The sequence below is a fragment of the Miniopterus schreibersii genome, assembly GCF_964146895.1.
Source record: "Miniopterus schreibersii genome assembly, chromosome: 1".
NCBI lineage: Eukaryota > Metazoa > Chordata > Mammalia > Chiroptera > Miniopteridae > Miniopterus > Miniopterus schreibersii.
In genome coordinates, this window is record NC_138101.1 from 158,141,913 (window position 1) to 158,160,192 (window position 18,280).

At 45.8% G+C, this 18,280-nt stretch overlaps 1 protein-coding gene across 2 annotated transcripts in view; it reads right to left on the reverse strand.

Annotated features, from left to right (window-relative positions):
* The window catches only part of RORA (RAR related orphan receptor A), a gene marked incomplete at its 5' end in the record, with an annotated part of 669,505 nt that overhangs the window by 510,454 nt on the left and 140,771 nt on the right, over window positions 1–18,280 (reverse strand). Inside the window, one exon of one of the 2 annotated variants that reach the window (XM_081159583.1) lies at window positions 5,220–5,273. The exons of the other annotated variant lie outside the window; for it this stretch is intronic. Within the exon in view, the coding sequence (XP_081015709.1) occupies window positions 5,220–5,273 (54 nt within the window). The remainder of the gene's footprint in view (window positions 1–5,219; window positions 5,274–18,280) is intronic. 2 annotated transcript variants of the gene reach the window in all.

The window sequence follows — 18,280 nt, forward strand, 5'->3', positions numbered from 1 at the left end:
CAATAAATGTTCACGTTTGTAATTATAAAAGAGTGAGCACAGTAAATGATAGCTTTTCAACTTAAAAATCCCAGGTGGTTCTAAATTGGGTGTCCTGACAAACACGAGCCAGTGTTGTAGAATAAAGTAAGAGCACATTTGGCCCAGCCACTGACCATGGAAACCACCAGGAAAGCCAAGTTCCAGTCCTGGTCCTGGACTGCCTTTCTGGGAAGCCGAGGGTTCATCACTGCACCTTGCTGGCCTCTCACTGCCGAATCAGGCTTTGACAGAGTCAGGGCTGGATAGTTACAAGCCCCTTCCAGCCATAACATTCTGGAGTCAACCTCTGAGGCAGCTGTGATGGCCAAGGTCAACACAGGACATTTATAAACCGCAATTAGAGTGCAGAGTGATAGGGCCTGTTGAACACATTATGTAATTAGCCCTCTGCCTCGGGGTGGGAGTGCCTGTGCACAATTATGCAATCACATTCTGAAGGGATGGGACCAACTCACATCAAATCATTGCGAACAACTGTAATTCATTTGAGCCACAGTTTCCACTTAAAAAGTCTGTCCAGGTCATTTTAGTCTGTACATTTTCAGCACAGAATATTTGAAGAGCTCTTTATTTTTGCAACACCTTAGATGACAAAGGGCACATCTACATGGTCCATTCTTACTGGATTTATATTAGGCAGGTGAGCTACATCCCACTATACTTGGGCTGTACCCCAGGACTCCCCCGTAGCCTAAAACCCTAGTGCAAATTTAATGAGTCACCTAGGGAGCTTATTAAAAATGTAGACCCTCTCCCCTCCAAACTGATTCTGCAGGTCTACTGTGGAGCCTGGGCTGTGCCATTGTAATGAAGCTCCTCGATTCCTCATATCAGTGGTCCGCATTGTGTAAACCACTCTCTGCTGAGTTTATCATGGAGAGTTTTGGGGAGACCATTACCTGAGCTGAGGCCTCTATGCTTTCCTGTTGCCAGGCAGCGAGATACACTAGTGCATGATCTGCCCATCCCCTCCCCTAGCCTAGAAGCAGGGTCCTAGAATTTCTAAGACGCAAACCCACTGGGAATAACCAGCATTGCCCAGGTTCCCCACCCTATACTTTGTTCCCTCATATCCAGAGCTGCCTCACTGTTTGCCCTGAGCTAGTCACTCACTCTTACCAGTCTCACCCTACAGAAACCTAAAAGGAATCACTCAGTGTTCCCACTATATTGAGCGAGAACACGTCCAGAGCCATTGAGTAAACCATGTCTTTAAGGCTCCAGGATCTTTGACAAATTAACGGTAGTGTTATCAGCCAAATGTTATCATTCCGGTAAAATGCCTGTGGTCGGACAAATAAATGGTGGGACAGGATTTGAACAGCAGTGTTATTAGGCACAGTGTGACCCACGCTCAACATGCACAGGCCGCCACGCCTGGGGAGCTCAGCTAGGTTCACACTGCCCCACCCTGCGTGATCTTAGCTATCTTCACCCCATCCACTCTAAATAACACGTACCAGATATATCTGTTTGCCCTCCAGTGGGAGATCTCCAACCCCTCAGCTGCCTCACCCCTCTCAGAACTGTCCTTGGTTTTGTCAGGCTGTCCCTAAGGAGTACTGGTTCAGCTGTAAATTATATAATAAATGGTCAGAGACATGCTTTCTTGTGACTCCAGCACTGGGCATGACTACGTCCAGTCTGTCTCCCTTTCTGAACACAGCCACATTCCGGTCAGTCTTCAGAGAACAGCCTGCGATGACTTGTAAACCCGCTTACTGGGTTACCACCTATAATTCTGGCTGCTCATCTCCAAGTGCAATGAGTTATTTTTCCCATATGCTTTATCCACACAGATGCTCTTCTGTCTCTTTTTAGCACACCTTCCATGGCAGCTTAGTGTGTAACTGCTAGAAGCACCCAGAAGTTTCACTACGCACACGACTGTGTAAAAGTGTTAAATTGCGTGACCCTAACCAACGCCTAAAGACCTGCACCGCGTACAGTCCTCCATTCAGAGAAATGCATTGTCTGCCTACCCACTGTTTCCTAGGGCACGCTCCACCCGAGACTGTGTCCTCGGATACCACGCTCGGTAACAATTACAGTGGGAGGGAATACCTGGAAAAATCCACTATGTCAATTATATTTGCCAAACTCTCGTGACAAGTGCTCCACTGCTCCATGTTCTCTGCCACCTTAGACTTGACTCTGACTTCAGAAGATGTCACTGTGATGTGCACCTGAGTCTACACAAGCAAGGCAGAGCCGGCGCTGGCTGCAGAGCTGCCGGGGCATCCGAGCCGTGAGCGCAGGGCCCCGGGGAGGACGGGGCCGCTCTGCCCCCGGGCCTCGGGCCTCGGGTCTCGGGAACAACCACAGCAGCGCACGGACCCATGTGCGCAGTCCACCCTGGGTTCAGCTCGTTTAGCTCTAGATCTGCAGTCCCTCACCCAGGGCAACAGCAAACTTTCACTGGGCACACAAGCAGTTAAAAACTTCCCTCCCTTGGGTAAGATGCAGAAACAAGTCCTCTTGAAGATACAAAGAGAAATTAGTCTGATAATGAAAAACCACTGAAAGCAATTTATAAACCATTCCCCTGACAGTGTATAAACTCTTGACATACTACACATAATTCAGGGTCGGTCTTTTTCTTGGATTCCTCCTCTCTAATCATACACCTTTCTAGCAGACATACCGGCCCCTGAATCTCTTTTTCTCACTATTTCAGAAGGAAATACAGTAGCAAGCACGGCTATGCATTGAATGAAGCTAATCGCTTGAATTGTTTATTCAATGGAAGCCCTCTGGTAATTAAAAGAAACCACGTTAATCAAGCGGTTATGAAACCAAATATTCACAGACTCCAAGAACTTGTGTACAGCTCAAATTTGTTGCTGTGTGCCTTTAAATAAACAAACTACGTAACTGCCACAAATAAAAGGGAACTTAAATGGTAAAACTATTATTTCCTTCAAAACTATGCAAGCCAAGAAAAAAAAGTTTTGCAAAATAAAACTGGGTGGAGGATATCATAAATGGGGAGCCATGGTATCCCAAAGGAGAGAAAAGCGAAAAAGAAATTTCAGAAAGGATAACAAATTAGTTTAGCAAAGTCACAATGAGAGAGGACAGACAAAAATAAAGGCAAAGGATGCCGCGTCCAAGGAAGAGGAAGGGGCGAGTGGAAACAGCTGGAATTGTTCAGCTGTGTCAACATTCGGCTGCTTCACAGATTGACTAGCAAAGTGTCATCTGAAACCAATTACATTCCCAAAACCCCACGGACCCAGTTCATAACATTGATTAATCCACAATGTGAAAAAGTCCCCAAGCAAAACTAGAACAGCTGTCAGCCCTTGGAGCTCAAAAAACACCAATTGCTTAAGAAAAAAAGAAGAAAAGCTCCTCTTGAAATTTTGGGGCTTTCTCAGAAGGTATGCCCACTGAAAGAAAAGATAGATTTAAAACTGCTCCTACCTGGGTCTCTTTGAGAACTGACTATAATTAGAAAAATAGGGGTCATGTTTAAAAAAAACCCCAAAGCCCATTCCACAAACGCCTCAAAGTCTGAAATACCTTGTATCGTTTTGCTCCCTGCTGGGAGTACCACTAGGCATTTCGTTTCTTTAAAAGTATGTTTATTTTTTTTCCTTCTCAAATGCTTTAACCTATCTCCTTTGGACCAATTACAATGTAGCTATATTTAATATACTTTCTAAAAACATATTTTTTAATAGCTTTTGTTACATTTCACAGAGTATACATAAAGTCCTTTACTTGCAAACACCTAACTTGTGCTTGAGTCACACATACAAATGGCCACCACACCCCTTCGATGTGCTCACTACAGGTACAGGAGCCAGTCAAGGTGTCCACACAGCTTTGGCCTTGCTCCCGAAGCTACTGCAGGAACTAGGTCGTTTAGAGGAGACCCCAAGGCCATATAAACGGCCATCGAAGGCTCCTTAAGAAGTCTCGATTTCTGTAAACCCTGGCCTGAAACCTCCACAAGACTGCAGAGGTTGTAGGAGTCCTTTGGATGAATTTTTTCCACAGAAAAAAAACACATGCTTATTTATTTGTTCATTCAGTCCGCAAACTCCGCATCAAACACTGAGTTTCAGCATGTGGATTTTGTACACGAGTAAACCAAAGTTTAGAAAGGTTTGGTGACCTGACCGGAGCTATACAACTAGTAAGTGCTACAGTCCAGACTCAAACCCAGGGCTATCTGATACCTAATTCTGGGCTCTTTCCAGAAAACCATTTCACTACATTGTGCTTCACATAGATTTTCATAAGCTAGCTTGGGAGACCAAAAGCATGCAAAATATAGTTCCAATGGGGAAACACATTGCAAATTATAAAAAACTGGGTATAAATTGGCCTTTAAGAACATAAGATGTTTATATATTCAGATTCTACTGTGCTTTGCTCCTTCTGTAAATAGCCCATTAGTAATCTAATGGTCTCCTCGGTGGAAACGACACTCTGGAACAGTTTTATGACACTGTGGTATGTCTTCGGTACATTGATGCTTTTCACCCAGATCCTTATGCTAGTGTCTCGTGGCACTAACCAGTGTTACCAGGACCACATTTCTTTCTAATTTAAACCATTCAGAGAAATACAAACCTTGACTCCACTGGAACATCCTTGGATTTGAAAAAGAACAGAAAGGAAAAGAAAAAAAAATCACAACCCACAACTCACTGCATCAGGCAAAGGAATCCAGGCTTATTCATTTTCAGATTTCAGAACTGGAAGATCATTGTTAACTATAGCAACAAGTTATTTCAGATATAAAGAAACACTGTTACTAAATACAGTTTTCCAACAGTAACAACATCTTTAGAGCTCTGCAATAGGTAACATCTGCATTGAGTTTTAAAGGATGAGAAATGGGCGGGGGGGGGGGGGGGGGCAAGCAGAAACAGAGCAATAAGAAACAATTAGCCTCTAGACAGATTCTCCAATTCTCTCTACTGTTCTTTTCCCCTACAGAATATTTATAATTATTGTTTTTTTAAACTGTTCATGATGTCACAGATAAAGAACACCAATTGCTCCCAACAGAACTCTAACTACAGTACATGTTTATAAGAGCAAATTACTGTTTATACATGGACAGGATTGTAAATGAGGGGAAGAACACTGCAAATTATATGTTACTGAATGAAAGCCAAAACATTTCCACTTCTTTCCTTTTTATGAAAATATATCATTACCTGCATCATGCCCCCTTCTCTCAGTCCCCTCAGTGGACACTGGCATTGATAAGCCTACAAGAAATACAACAGTAAGTTTATATTTTTATGCTATGATTATCGAACATGGGATAACATCCAAAGTAATGGGTGCAAATCACTCACATTTTCATATTTCAATCTATTCTAAGAATCATTATAACTTAATGAGCAGAAAGTTTATAACTGAAGTGCTGAATGGAGATATCATCTGTCCCAAGAGCTACTCAATTCTATAACCTTCAAATAAATCTACTCTGAAAGGTGTACCATTGAACAACAACAAAACTGAATCTTAAAAGAACCCAAGTGAAGTTTTGTATAAGATGGGGTCTTTTCTTTGCGCATTTGGATTAACAAAAAATTGACCATAAGGTACATTGTTTTATTTTCTTATAAATACTTCATGTTTTATAAAGCCTAGTGCTCTTTCCAGAAACTAATGAAGGGTCAAAATTATAGATATAAATACAGATATCAGGCTACCATATGGCCCGAAGGAGGGCTGAAAGATCACAATAATAGTATCTTTCTCATGGGTTTAATATTGTTTTGGGGATTAAATGAGTTAGTACATCTAAAGCACAGAGCAGGGCATGGACCCTAGTAAGAATATTGGAATAATGTTAAATGGTAAAAGTCAGTGTTTCCATTCTACTGGAGTTTCAGGGAAAGTGAGTTCCAGGTATTTATTTATTTATTTATTTATTATTTATTTATTTATTTAAAAAATATATCTTTATTGGTTTCAGAGAGAGGGAGAGAGAGAGATAGAAACCTCAATGATGAGAGAGTCATTGATCGGCTGCAGCCCGCAACCCGGGCATGTGCCCTGACCGGGAATCGAACCCCGATCTCCTGGATCCTAGGTTGACTCTCAACCGCTGAGCCACGCCCTGCCGGGCAAGTTCCAGGTATTTAAATCTGGGCAGTAAATCTGGGCAGAATCAAGGTGATTCTGTAGCAAATAATGACATTTATAAAGGCGTGGCTTCCTATCCACTTCTCACCACCATCAAATGCATCTTTTGTTAACTCGCTGCAGAAAAGTTGAGTGAGGTAGGCAGTGCATGTCTGCTCTGAACTGCACCTGGCAAAGGCCTGGCAACGGTCTCCTCTCCCTCGCTTCTGTGCTATAAATGGCTCCTCTGGGCAGTATGTTGAGATTCGGATGTTAAAGAGCTTTCGTTTGATTGTGAGGTAAGGTAGAGGGCAGTGAGCAGGTGATGTTTGTCACAAGTTTCCTTACTGCTCCTGTTTTATTTAAAACCAAGGCACCCAATGAGCCAGTGGGATTATTAACAGCTCACATCTCAACCACACAGGCTCCATCAGCACAGGGATGGGTATGAAAGGTTGCCTAGGCCCACTTCTTCACAGCACTATCAGTCACTGCTCAGTGGTTCAAGTTTCTCATATGTCATGAACTGCCCAGCAACGTGCCACGGCTTCTATTGCTGGGCTTGACTTGCCTCAACCCAAGGGAGTTCAATGGTACTGGCCTAGTGGATAGAGGGCAATGGACTTGTGGAGAGAGTCGCAAAAACCCCAGACCTGAAACTGTCATCACAATTTGTCAGGTATCTGACTTAAAATAAAGTAAGCATTAAATAGGAAATTAGCATGTTGCCTTCGCAAGCCACTTCCTTCGTCAATATAATCATGCTTCACCCACCTTCAGGTTAGAGACATACTTTAAAAGAAAAACGGTTGGGGTTTTCTGGAGTTACTGAAATTTTTCCCACCACAGACGCCAACAACTGCCAAATTCATTGCTAAATTTCAAAGGGCATCCCCTGGTAGCAGACTCATTGTTTTCCAGAATATCACGCAGTCCATTTCAGTGAACATAAGATACTGTTTCTTAGCTTCTTACCACCAAAGCTTTGCCTCAGCACTCGTAACGGAGGCTCCAAGGGCTTCCTGTTCTAGAGCAATGCCACCTACAGAAGGAGCCTGGGTACAGATCTGCAAGGGTGTGCTTGCTATGATCACGAGAGACAAAGGATCCCAGGGTCCCCGAGTCCTCCCAGCAAGCTTTTTTTTTTTTTTAACCTTTACCGGAGGATCTTTTTTCCATTGCTTTTCAGAGAGAGTGGGAGAGAGAGAGAGAGAAACACAGACGTGAGAGAGACACATCAATTGGTTGCCTCCTGCACATGCCCTGACTGGGGCCGGGATCAAACCTGCAACCCAGGTACGTGCCCTTGACTAGAATCGAACCCAAGACCCTTCAGTCCCCAGGCTGATGTTCTAACCAGTGAGGCAAACCGGACAGGGTCTCCCAGCACACTTCGATCTCACTTCTCCTTGGGAACTCTTGCAAAGATGTGCCTAAGCCTTAGCTGCACTGCTGAGCATATCCATGCTACCGTTTGCCCGCAAACCTAAAAGAAACAAGACTAAAATGATAGCAGTGATGGTCATTAGGGAAGCCTCTTAAGAAATGACAACTATCCACTAGTCGGCAGAAGATCTGAATAGACGTTTTTCTAAAGAAGACATACAGATGGCCAAAGGTGCATGAAAAGATACTTAACATCACCGATCAGCAGGGAAATACAAATCAAAGGCACAGGGAGCTATCGCCTCACACCTCTTAGAATGGCTGTTACTAAAAAGACCAAAGATGTGTTGGTGAAGATGGGGCGAAAAGGGAACCCTTGTGCACTGTTGGTGCGAATGTAAATTGGTACAGTCACTATGGAAACCGGTATGTAAGTTGCTCAAAATTAAAAATAAAATTACCATATGATCCAGCAATTCCACTTCTGGGTATTTAGCTAAAAAAAACAAAACACTAACTCAAAAAGATATATGCACCCCTATGTTCATTGCAGCATTGTTTACAATAGCCAAGATATGGAAAGCACCTAAGTGCCCATCAATAGATGAATAGATAAGAAGATGTGGTATGTGTATGCGATGGAATATTACTTGGTCATGAAAAAGAAGGAAACCTTGTCATTTATGACGATATGGATGGACCTCGAAGGCATTCTACTATGTGAACTAAGTCAGACAGAGAAAGATAAGTATTGTATGAGCTCACTTATATGTGGAATCTAAAACAAACTAAAAGAAAAATCAAGCTCATAGATTCAGAGAATAGACTGGTGGTTGCCAGAGGCATGGGGTGGGGAGGTAGAGGGTGGGGTGGAGTGGCAGTGATGGGTGGGTGAAATGGGTAAAAGGTATAAACTTCTAGTAATAAAAGAAGCATGTCCAGGGGATGTAATGTACATGGTGACAACAGTTAATAATACTGTCTATCGAATCATTATGTTGTATACCTGAAACTAATATATGTTATATGTCAATTATACCTCAATTAAAAAATTTTCAACATGAAAAATAGTGATCCAATTTAAGCCATTATGTGTGTCAGGATGACTTAATACATTAAAGTCTTTCTGATGGCTGTCTGGGAGAACTTTTTATTTTTAAATACCTATTCACAAGCCATCCATAAAGAAATTACATAATTTAAAAAATACATACATTGAGCAATTGAGCACCAACTCTGTACGGGACCCTGCCCTGAAGCAGCCCAAGGCCCGCTGAATGACTCAGACAAGGAAATAGAGACAGTATATGGGCAATGATTCTGTTACTCCAGAAAGAAATCATTGTTTCAAAACGAAAGCCTACGCAGCGCATCTGCCAAATAGATCCAAAGAGGTTCTTGGCCAGAAGCTCTGCCCTTTGGCCTGAAATTGATTCTGATATTGAAATGCCTATAAGGAAAAAAACAATGTCTACCAATTCCTTATAATTTATCAAAATCACCTTCCTTCCCCAAATTATCTTCCTTCTCATAGAAATGGACAAACATTCTTACTCTTGTGCCGTACTATTGCAGGGGAAGGGTCAGAAAGGCGGCAGGCTCCGGGGGTGTCTCTCAGTGTTCTAAGGCCCATTTCCTTCACCTCGGTGAGGTTACGGCCGCGGGGGCCGTGCAGGGAACTGAAACAAACCCACAGCAAAGCCACGGGCTATTTTAAAATGTCCAGGGTCACATAGTTACATCTGTCGGATAGCAGAGACTACTACTGTTACATTCTTTGAGACTAACTATGAATAAATGGAGCTGCTAGCTATTTCTCCGGGTCTAGGGAGCGACAAAGCTACTGACACACGAAGGCACCGTGAGCTGAGAACATCTGGGAACCTTAGGAACATGGGAGGAGGGGGGTCTCTCCATCAGAGCTCAGTGTCCTCAGCAGCAAGCTTAAGAGTATCTCTACCCTTTGTCCTTGAAGGGAGCTGCTAAGGAAGGATTGCTAGTTTTTGTCACTGTGTGATGTGTCACTTAGGGTCTAGGAAGAAGAGATGGACCTGCGGAATTGCAGCTAGAGAAAGGGTGCCCCTCCAGCATGCGTGTGCCCAGCCTGTAGCAGGTGCCCAGTAAGTGTGAGGAGCAGCAGTGAGCGGGAGGGCGATGGTTGTGATTATCTCTAGCAGGCTTAGTTGACTTAAAAAATGCAATCTGTCTGATGGAGCCGAACAAAGTCGAGTTCATCCATCTGAGTTACAATCCACAGGCAAGGAAGTATGACCGACTCAGGTCTTATCCACGGTGCTCAGGGCTGTCTACACACCACGTAGAGAGACTACCGTGCAGAAGGCGCCACTCAAACTGTGCTGTGTACAACCTTACGCAGCCACCTGCTCGGTACCCTGAAGTCCCACCCGACAGATGGAAAACAGAGATGAGTGTCTCTAGCCAATAGTCACGTTCATTATAGGGTGCGTGGTCACACAGTACCTCCAGGCCAGTAGAAATGGGAACCCAGGCAGCAGTGAACAGGGCCGGGAGGACACCAGGGGAGGGGGCTCTCAGCATCTCACTCAGGAATGCCGGGGTGGAGGAGAGGCCCCAGCCCTGGCAGGTGGCAGAGCCTCACAGTTGAAGCAGAAGAGCAGTTGTGGGGACCAGGCACAGATGCAGAGACTTGGGTGCTTATAGTTTGTTAAGCTGGGGGTGGGAGAGGACGGGGCAGCACCAAGACACACGTCAGGTACCACTTTGTAGTAGGACTAGGGCTTCCCATGTGCTTCCAGGTTATGCCAAAACATGTGACATCCCTGGCATTTTAGAACGAGCAAATCCACCCGTTCAACAGGCCCCAGCTGGCTCGTAAAAGTAGGTAGCAAACACCAGCCCACTGGAGGCATTCATCCATAAGCCCCCCCCCACCTTGTTTCAATATGTGCTTCATCCTATCTGGTGACTCCGGCTCCCATTTCCTCTTGACCTGCTCCTTCCCACACTATCTTCCATTCTTTCCATTTCCCTCGGAATTGCCTCAGCAACCAAACTGAGCTAGCTTGCTACCCGCCCTGCCGTGGAGTCCCCATCCCCGCCCAGCAGGCAGGGAAGAGCCGGCCCTGCCAATGAGGGTCTTCGGGGCCTGCAGCTGGTCATGGCGCTCAGGGGCTGGAGAAAGGGAGGACTAAAGTAATACCAAACCGCACACCTATACTCTTCTCCCAGGGTCTGAACTGTGGGGAAGGAGGATTTCTGCCTGACAAAGTGAGAGCATGAGCATTCTCCTGTTCGAGGGGATTCTTGCAGGGGTTGCCTCAGACCTGCATCTCTACCCTCGGCTCCTTGCTAGCTCTCCCAAGGGAGGTGCTATCCAAAGCGCGGGGTTGGAGCCTGGGCATCACTGGGCCATGATCACAAGGGGCAGGGCTGCTGTCCTCTCATGCAGCCTTCCAGGCTCACCTCCCTCTCTTATTTGGGCATCTGTACCTGGGCAGGCCCAACTCAGGTTCCTGTCTTTGTGTGGTCATCACACCCTGACTTTGGTCATGTTTGGGGTTCCAGCTGCTCCTGCCTGGGCTGGCTGGGCAACTGGACATAGAGTGTGGCCACTAGGTGGAGATGGGAGGCCTCATTTAGGCTGATATGACTCAGCCCTGTGTTCTGTCACCCCTTATCACAGCAGCCCTACAGTGTGTGCACAGTACACAAATGCATCAGTTTAATAAATTAACAAAGTACTTTGTCCCTACTGAGCTGCGATTCTTGCTGGCAGGGCATCTTCATCCAGGAACAAGTTTGGGGGGAATCTCATCCTTACCCCTAACTCCACTGAGCAGAACGTCCTATGAAACAGCCAGGGTACATCTAATTAGCTCTGCTTTTGAGATGGGGAAACTCAGGTCCATCTGAGTTTAGTGAGGTTAATGGATTTTCCCAGAGTCCCAAAGCTACCGGAGCAGAGCGGAGCCCTGACCCGAGTCTCCCACATCTAAACCCTCTCTCGCCACACACAGCTGCTTTGATTTTGACAAAGAATCAGTGCCCTTCTCTGTCCCAACAAGCATCCTCGGTGGAGAAGTAAGAAGACACTCTCTTCAAGGCAAGAATGGTCCAATGTCACACCCACGCGGTCTTGTGGAACTACTCAGCAACTCAAGCCGCCAGGGAACCCAAAAAACATGCAACAGAGGCAGCTGGGAGGCGATGTCAAAGCTTGTCCTCACCTCAAGGAGGCCCAGTCCCCACCCTTCTAGTCCCACTCATACGGAGGACTCCTCTTCACAGAGGAAAGTCTGTGGAGGAGCTGGAGGGCCAGGAGGAGTGGGGACCGGTGCTTCTCACACATGTGCAGGCATCAGAATCCCCTGGGAGGCTTGCGGGAGGCGGAGTGCCAGGCCTCATCCCCAGAGTTCTCAGGTAGGGCCACGGAAGTGCATTTCTAACACATTCCCCAGAGATCTGTGCTGCTGGTTCAGGGACCACACTTGGGAGACCCCTGACATGTGCCGACTTGTGTCTTCCCAGGGCCTAGCTTACTGCTCCACTCACAGCATGTACTTACCCAGACGTATCAAGAAGGGAGCCAGCTGACAGTCTTACCAGCAAGAGTGAAGCTGCTTCTGTCTTCAGCTCTGTTTTAGACCCAGCGTGGGGTAGGTCAGATAAAAGACCCTGCCCTCCAAAGATAGACAAGATTCACGTGGACATGCATAGGAAGATGAGACTACCATATTCCAATTATAATAAATTCCCCCAGAATAAAACAAAGGGCTGGCAATGGAGACAGCAAGCCTCCTTGGGAAGTCTCAGAAGTTGGCGCTTTCTGATTTTCAGGGCTACCGTCATCACGCCGTGGACAGCTGGACAGCTGTTTCAACTGTATTTAATCACAATCCTAATGTCAGGTGAGTCCTTGGCCACCGCCGAGCGGCTCTGCCAGGCAGGTGTGGCTGCAGGGGGCAGTCAGAGAAGTGGGTTTCCACGTGGGGGACTCACGGTATCAAAGATCTGCGAACTGCTCGGCTACACGGAGGGATCATCAGAATAATGATCATTTTTCACTCTACCCCCTCCCTCGCTCGTTCAAAGGAAGAGCCCTTAATTGCTTCTTGAACTGCACACAAGTGGGCCGTTGACTGTGGCTGTAATTCAGGGCAGAGAAGCAGGGAAAACTCTGAAACAGATTTTGTCGAGGCAACGTCTTCAACGGAGAAAACACGACAGCGGGATCAGCAGGCACCGGGCGCCGCTAAGTAGAAGGAACCGGCTTAAAGAACAGCTTGGGACCCCGTCAGCACTGAAGTAATCTTTAATTGTGGGTGATGCCAGGTGTGATGGCGGGCTATGTTTTTTACGTGGGGAGGGAAGAAAGAAGAAATGACTAGAAATCTTTTTAAAAGGATATCACATTCTGGATGACCAAGCAGACACAGATCCAGATTCCTAGTGAAAAAGACACTGTTTAAGGAAACCGAAGAATTCTGCAGTCGGTCGTTTGCTATTTATGCCCTTTCTATATCCATGTCTCAGGTATAACATTACGCCTTGAGAAGTCTGAGTCATTTCCTTCAGACTGCACGTACCTGGAGAGAGTTCTGGACCAGGTGAGGCAGAAACTGACTGTCCACGCTGCCCAGTCTGCAAGCAGGCTGGGCAAAGCGGTGGCACCTCCATACGGGCAACCTTCGCGCAGGGACCAGAAATCAGGTGCCTGCAACTGAAAGCCGACTGCCAACTACGTGTCTCCTGCAAATATTTCTCTCCACGTTTATTGAAGGATGCAGACCTTTTGAGGAAATCTCCTTTCCAAAAAATGTGCTGAATTACAAATAAATGCCCAGCACTTCTCTGGCCTCCCATCCCACTCCATGGGGAGGGATCTCTTCTTGAGGGCCTTTTTGCACTACCCTGCTTGGTAGCTCCTCCACGGCTGCACCCCCCGAGCAGACTGGCCCTCTCACCTCACTGTCCTGCATGCCCTGCCCCAGGGAGGGAGGGCCCCACTTCTGTCCTCCATGGTGGCTATGTCACATTCTCAAAAACACGGAACTGCAACCCTGCTTGCAAAGCAAGCCTCAGTGAGGAGAGCGAGCCCTTTTGTCCAGTGAAACAACCACCAGATAATAAGAAAAGTAGCTGATGATAATTAGCATCTACTGAGTACTTACTTTGTGTCAATCCACACTAAGGGCTTTAAACAGTTGCTCTCATTCAGTCCCAACAATAACCCTACTAGGTATCTACTACCATAATTTCCATTTTACAGAGAAGAAAAGCAATATACAAAGAGCGTAAGTAAATTACAGAAGTCGCAGCAACAGTGGTACACTCATCATCTGAACCCACATCTCTCTGAGTTCAGTGGCCAAGCTCTACACTGTACTCAAGGCCAGAAGCCCTGCCAGGACCAGGGCATATCCCACATAGGGACAACTTGAAGAAGGGTATGGGTCTTTATATCACAGAGTCCATGTCTACACGTGGGCAATGAGCTGTTGTTCTTCGGATGCTCTTTCTAAACTTGACAAGCTCTAAAAGGTGAGCTGTTAATCCCCACTTAACCAAGAAAACCCTGAGTCCTCATGGCTGAGTACCTGGCCTACACTTCCACAGGTGGTCGGCACAGGAGAGTACATTAGAAAGTCCACACGTTTCCCGCTCTGCCTTCTTGGCTACACTTGTCCAAGATCCCCTTACTAACCAATTACAGATTTATTATCCTATTCCTCCTAACTAGTAAAAAAAAAAAAACAGCTCAAATCCAGGACTAGTCTAAGACCATACCCTTGAAGATCGTAGATGCCGTGAGCATCTGAAATGGTGCCACCAATTCATTTAGAAGTTGCCTTCAAATTCTCGTATAAAAGCAATAAAATTGAAATTCATTAATAGATCAATTAAAGAGGTGCAAGCAACTTAGTTCATTACCAGATCTTAGATGCAGTTCTACATTGTTTCTCTAGTTTATAAAGCTTTTGTATGGCATAGCCTGGCTTTATTTCCCTGGTGGCGGCGATGCTCTCTCCCTCTCCGGCAAGCATCATCCCACTTGTACACGAGGATTTCAAGGGTCTCTTAAGAGTAGCTAAATTTCTCATACATCAAGCTCATCTTTCACTCAGGTGCTACCCAGTTTCAGAAGAACTATTAAAAAAAGTGCCTAAGTCCAAATGTCACTGCTGAGTTCCTTATAAACATTTACAAGAAGGACAGACAGGGGACAAGAGGCGGAGCAGCACTTCAGTCAGCAAGTGCTCACTGAGAAGGTATAAACGTGCCTGCTCTGCCGTGGGCATGGCGGGCTACCTGAGGACTAACCCCAGTCCTCATCCTCAAAGAGCTGGCAGGGACTTAGGAAAGGGAGACACACTATACAAAACTGATCATCAGGTGCCCGCCTGGTCTGGGCCCTTCTGCACCGTGATGTCAAAGAGCTCATGTTCTGAACCTGATCTCACTTGAAACCTGTTCCTTAATTTACTGTGCAACCGTGAACACGTTGTTTAACCTCTTGAGGACTCAGTTTCCGTAACTGTAAACAAAGATAACAGTATTTATAATAGGGTGGGAAGGAATAAGCGAATCTTGAATATAAGGAGGGCAGCCTGTGACCAGCACATAGCAAAGGTTATGAAAGCCAAGGAAAGCACACAGTTGAGTAGATGGCAGCGGATCCGCTCTCCACAGGGAGCCACTGGATGTTCAGAGCTCCCCTCTCTCACTCCTCCCGGACTTTGTATCTTCTGCCGGGTTGCAACTTCCACTTCCCTAGCTCGGAACCCCACGCATGCTTCACTCAGTTACCGTCTGTCTCTTCATCTCTCAGCCTAACCTGAACCCCCATTCCCATTTCTTCCTGAAACCCTACATAACAAATGATGACACACCTCATAAGCTCCCAAAGCACCTATCTCAGCGCCTGTCCCTCGCTTCTGAGAGCACTGTTTTCTTGCCTGCACCCCCTACCAGAGTGCAAGAACCTGGAAGGCAGGACCACGTGCCGGTGCTCTCTCCCCAGCTCCTGGTACAATCACGGGTGGTACCGGGCGGTCAGGAGCCATTTGTGCAGAGGCTGAATGAATGAGTGCAAATAGATGCCATGTCCAAACCTGCACACGTCTGCCCTAATAAAAGTCCGTGGCTCAAATGTGGCATCAAATTCTGCTGTCCCGGCTTGTGCCTGGTGTCATTAAATCTCTGGACAAGAAGTAGAGGTGGTGTTTGTGGTGTCACTTGGAGACCTTTCTATCCCATCAGCTGCCTGACCCACGCACTCTGGGTATAGGGCACATTCCGAGGCTTGGCTGTCTGTCCTGGTAAGTTTGCTGTCGCTAGGTATAGGTGTGAATGTAGGTGCAATTCAGGTGTTTATTACAATGTCTGGCATAAACAAACGTGGGAAGAATTTGAGTCAGTCAACCATTAGTAACAATATCTCCTCACCCTCCTGGGAGCTGTTTCAGATTTTGGCTTCCTCCCCACCCCTGCATAGAGACAGGGATGGGACTGCAGCTTCTAGAATTACAACCATTTTGTCAACTTGTCATTTGACTCACTGTCTGGCTGGTGTCTCTCCCTCTGGGTCCGGAGACATTTTGCACAGGAAGAAAGCAATAAAGTGAACAGTCACAGGGCCGGTGAATTCTCCAATCTTCAAAGTGCCTTGCTCTGTCCCACAGAACATACATATTTCTGGTAGGCACCATGGAGAGCCTCACATCTGTTACCTCCTGCACTGCTGGGAATCAAAGCATTTATCCCCACGAGACGCTTTCTGAAGGCCGGAGGGCACTGAGCCATCTCATCCTCACTCCCTTGGCGAGCTTCCCTGCCTACTTGAAAATACCTGAAAAGGCTAACTTTGTCTGTTCCTTATTGCCTTAAAAATAACAGTACTCTTAACCTTTAGGGGTTTATATTTGGAAAAGGAAAACGAACTAGATACAGCTTATAAAAAGGCAGGAGGGTGAGTCATTTTTAAAACTTATTTATAAGTTTGGGACCAAAAATATACATATATTTACAGATACTAAATATGAACTGATCTCATTAATCACTTCTCAGCATATATACTTTTCCTTGGTTGTATTGTATTTTTTAAATAAAACAAAGTGGAGTCCATAGCAGGTGCTAAAAGTCTACCTGATTAATAGAGTAACTGAGTTTTACAATCAGTAATTAGTTAGAATTAGCCCTGAGAATAATAACTAGAATTCTGGAAAATTGGGAGACAAAAGACCCATATTTAGATTGCAACTTTACCACTCCCTAATCACGTACGAAATGTGGAGCCTAACACACAGCCGCTGCACAGGTTGGCTGTGATGATCACATGTAAAACAATCCTGTAAAAGGCTACGCTTCACAGGAATTGAGATCTTTCTATTTCCCCATCAGGACTGAAGGGCAAATGCCAATGGAGTTTCTCTCTCGGGGAAAAAGTGATACCCACATATTTTTAAAGTCATACTTATAAATAAATCTCCATCAATTATTTCTTTAGCTTTGTTTAGGATCCTAAGGAAAGAGATAGGATACAAACAGCTGACTTGGTCAGTTTAATACTGAGTCAAAGAATCAAAAAGTATTGTCATTAGAAGAAACTTAGCATCTAACTTTTTCAATTGAATTTATTGGAGTGACATTGGTTAATAAAATTATATAGGTTTTAGGTGTACAATTCTATAATATATCATCTGTATATTGTATTATGTGTTCACCACCCCAAGTGAAATCTCCTTCCATTATCATCTATCCCCCCTTAACCCCATTCTACCACCCCCAACCCCCTTTCCCTCTGGTAATCATATGGTTGTATGTGTCGATGCGGTTTGTTTGTTTTTTAAGAAAACATCTAATTCAAATTCAACCCCCTCATTTGACTGAAGAGGAAAGGGAGGTGGAAAGAGGCTGAATGACCCCCCCCTCCCCCCCAGAAGACAGAGAACCATAGGATTAGGTTTTAGATAGAAGGGCTCCTGACTCCTTGGCTGTTCCGATTCTTCAGTGCTCCATGTGAAACAAAACCCTTTTTTTCCCCCAGCTTTCCACATGAAGCCAGCATCTGAAACCGTAAAGTATCCCTCTAGAAAGGTGTGGCATTGCTATGAGAGCTGTGTCTGGTAGCTGAGGGTGGTCACTGCAGGATCCTGTTCTGTCCCTGCACAGGAGGCAGACAGGACTGGTGTTCCTTCCCTGAGGCTGGGCATGGCTTCCCTCCCCCCAGCGAAAGAATGGGTCATCAGCTTTACTAATGGTGGCCACGTTATTAAAATTCCAGGCAGCATCCAGAGGGGAAGGGCAAGATCATGAAAGATCCAGTTCCCGTAGGTATCAGAGAAGAGACTTGTTTCTTCAGTTTATTTGGACTTGAACAGGTAGTTCCCCAATACAAAGCCATGCACACCCATGGTCCTCTGGGAGAGGGGAATTAATTTCTTAGCCTCCCCAAATCGGAGGCTAGAAGTCTCTCCGTGTCCACAAACCCAACATATTTCACAAAATCCTTCGGTGCAGGAAAAGCCCAATTCAAACAGGCCCAAATAATCCCAGAATCCACTGTTGTCGGCACATCTGCTGCAGTGTTTGTTCATCTGGAGGATTCTGTAGGCTAGCTGGGAAATCAGGAAAGGGAAAGAAAGCCCCCTCAGCCCACGCCGCCCACCTCTCCCAAGTCCCTTCTCCCTTGGGGACTGCTCCTCTCCAGGAAGTGAAACAGAGTCAGCCGCACCGCGCAGGACAAATAATAAATGGGGTACACAGTCCTCTCTTG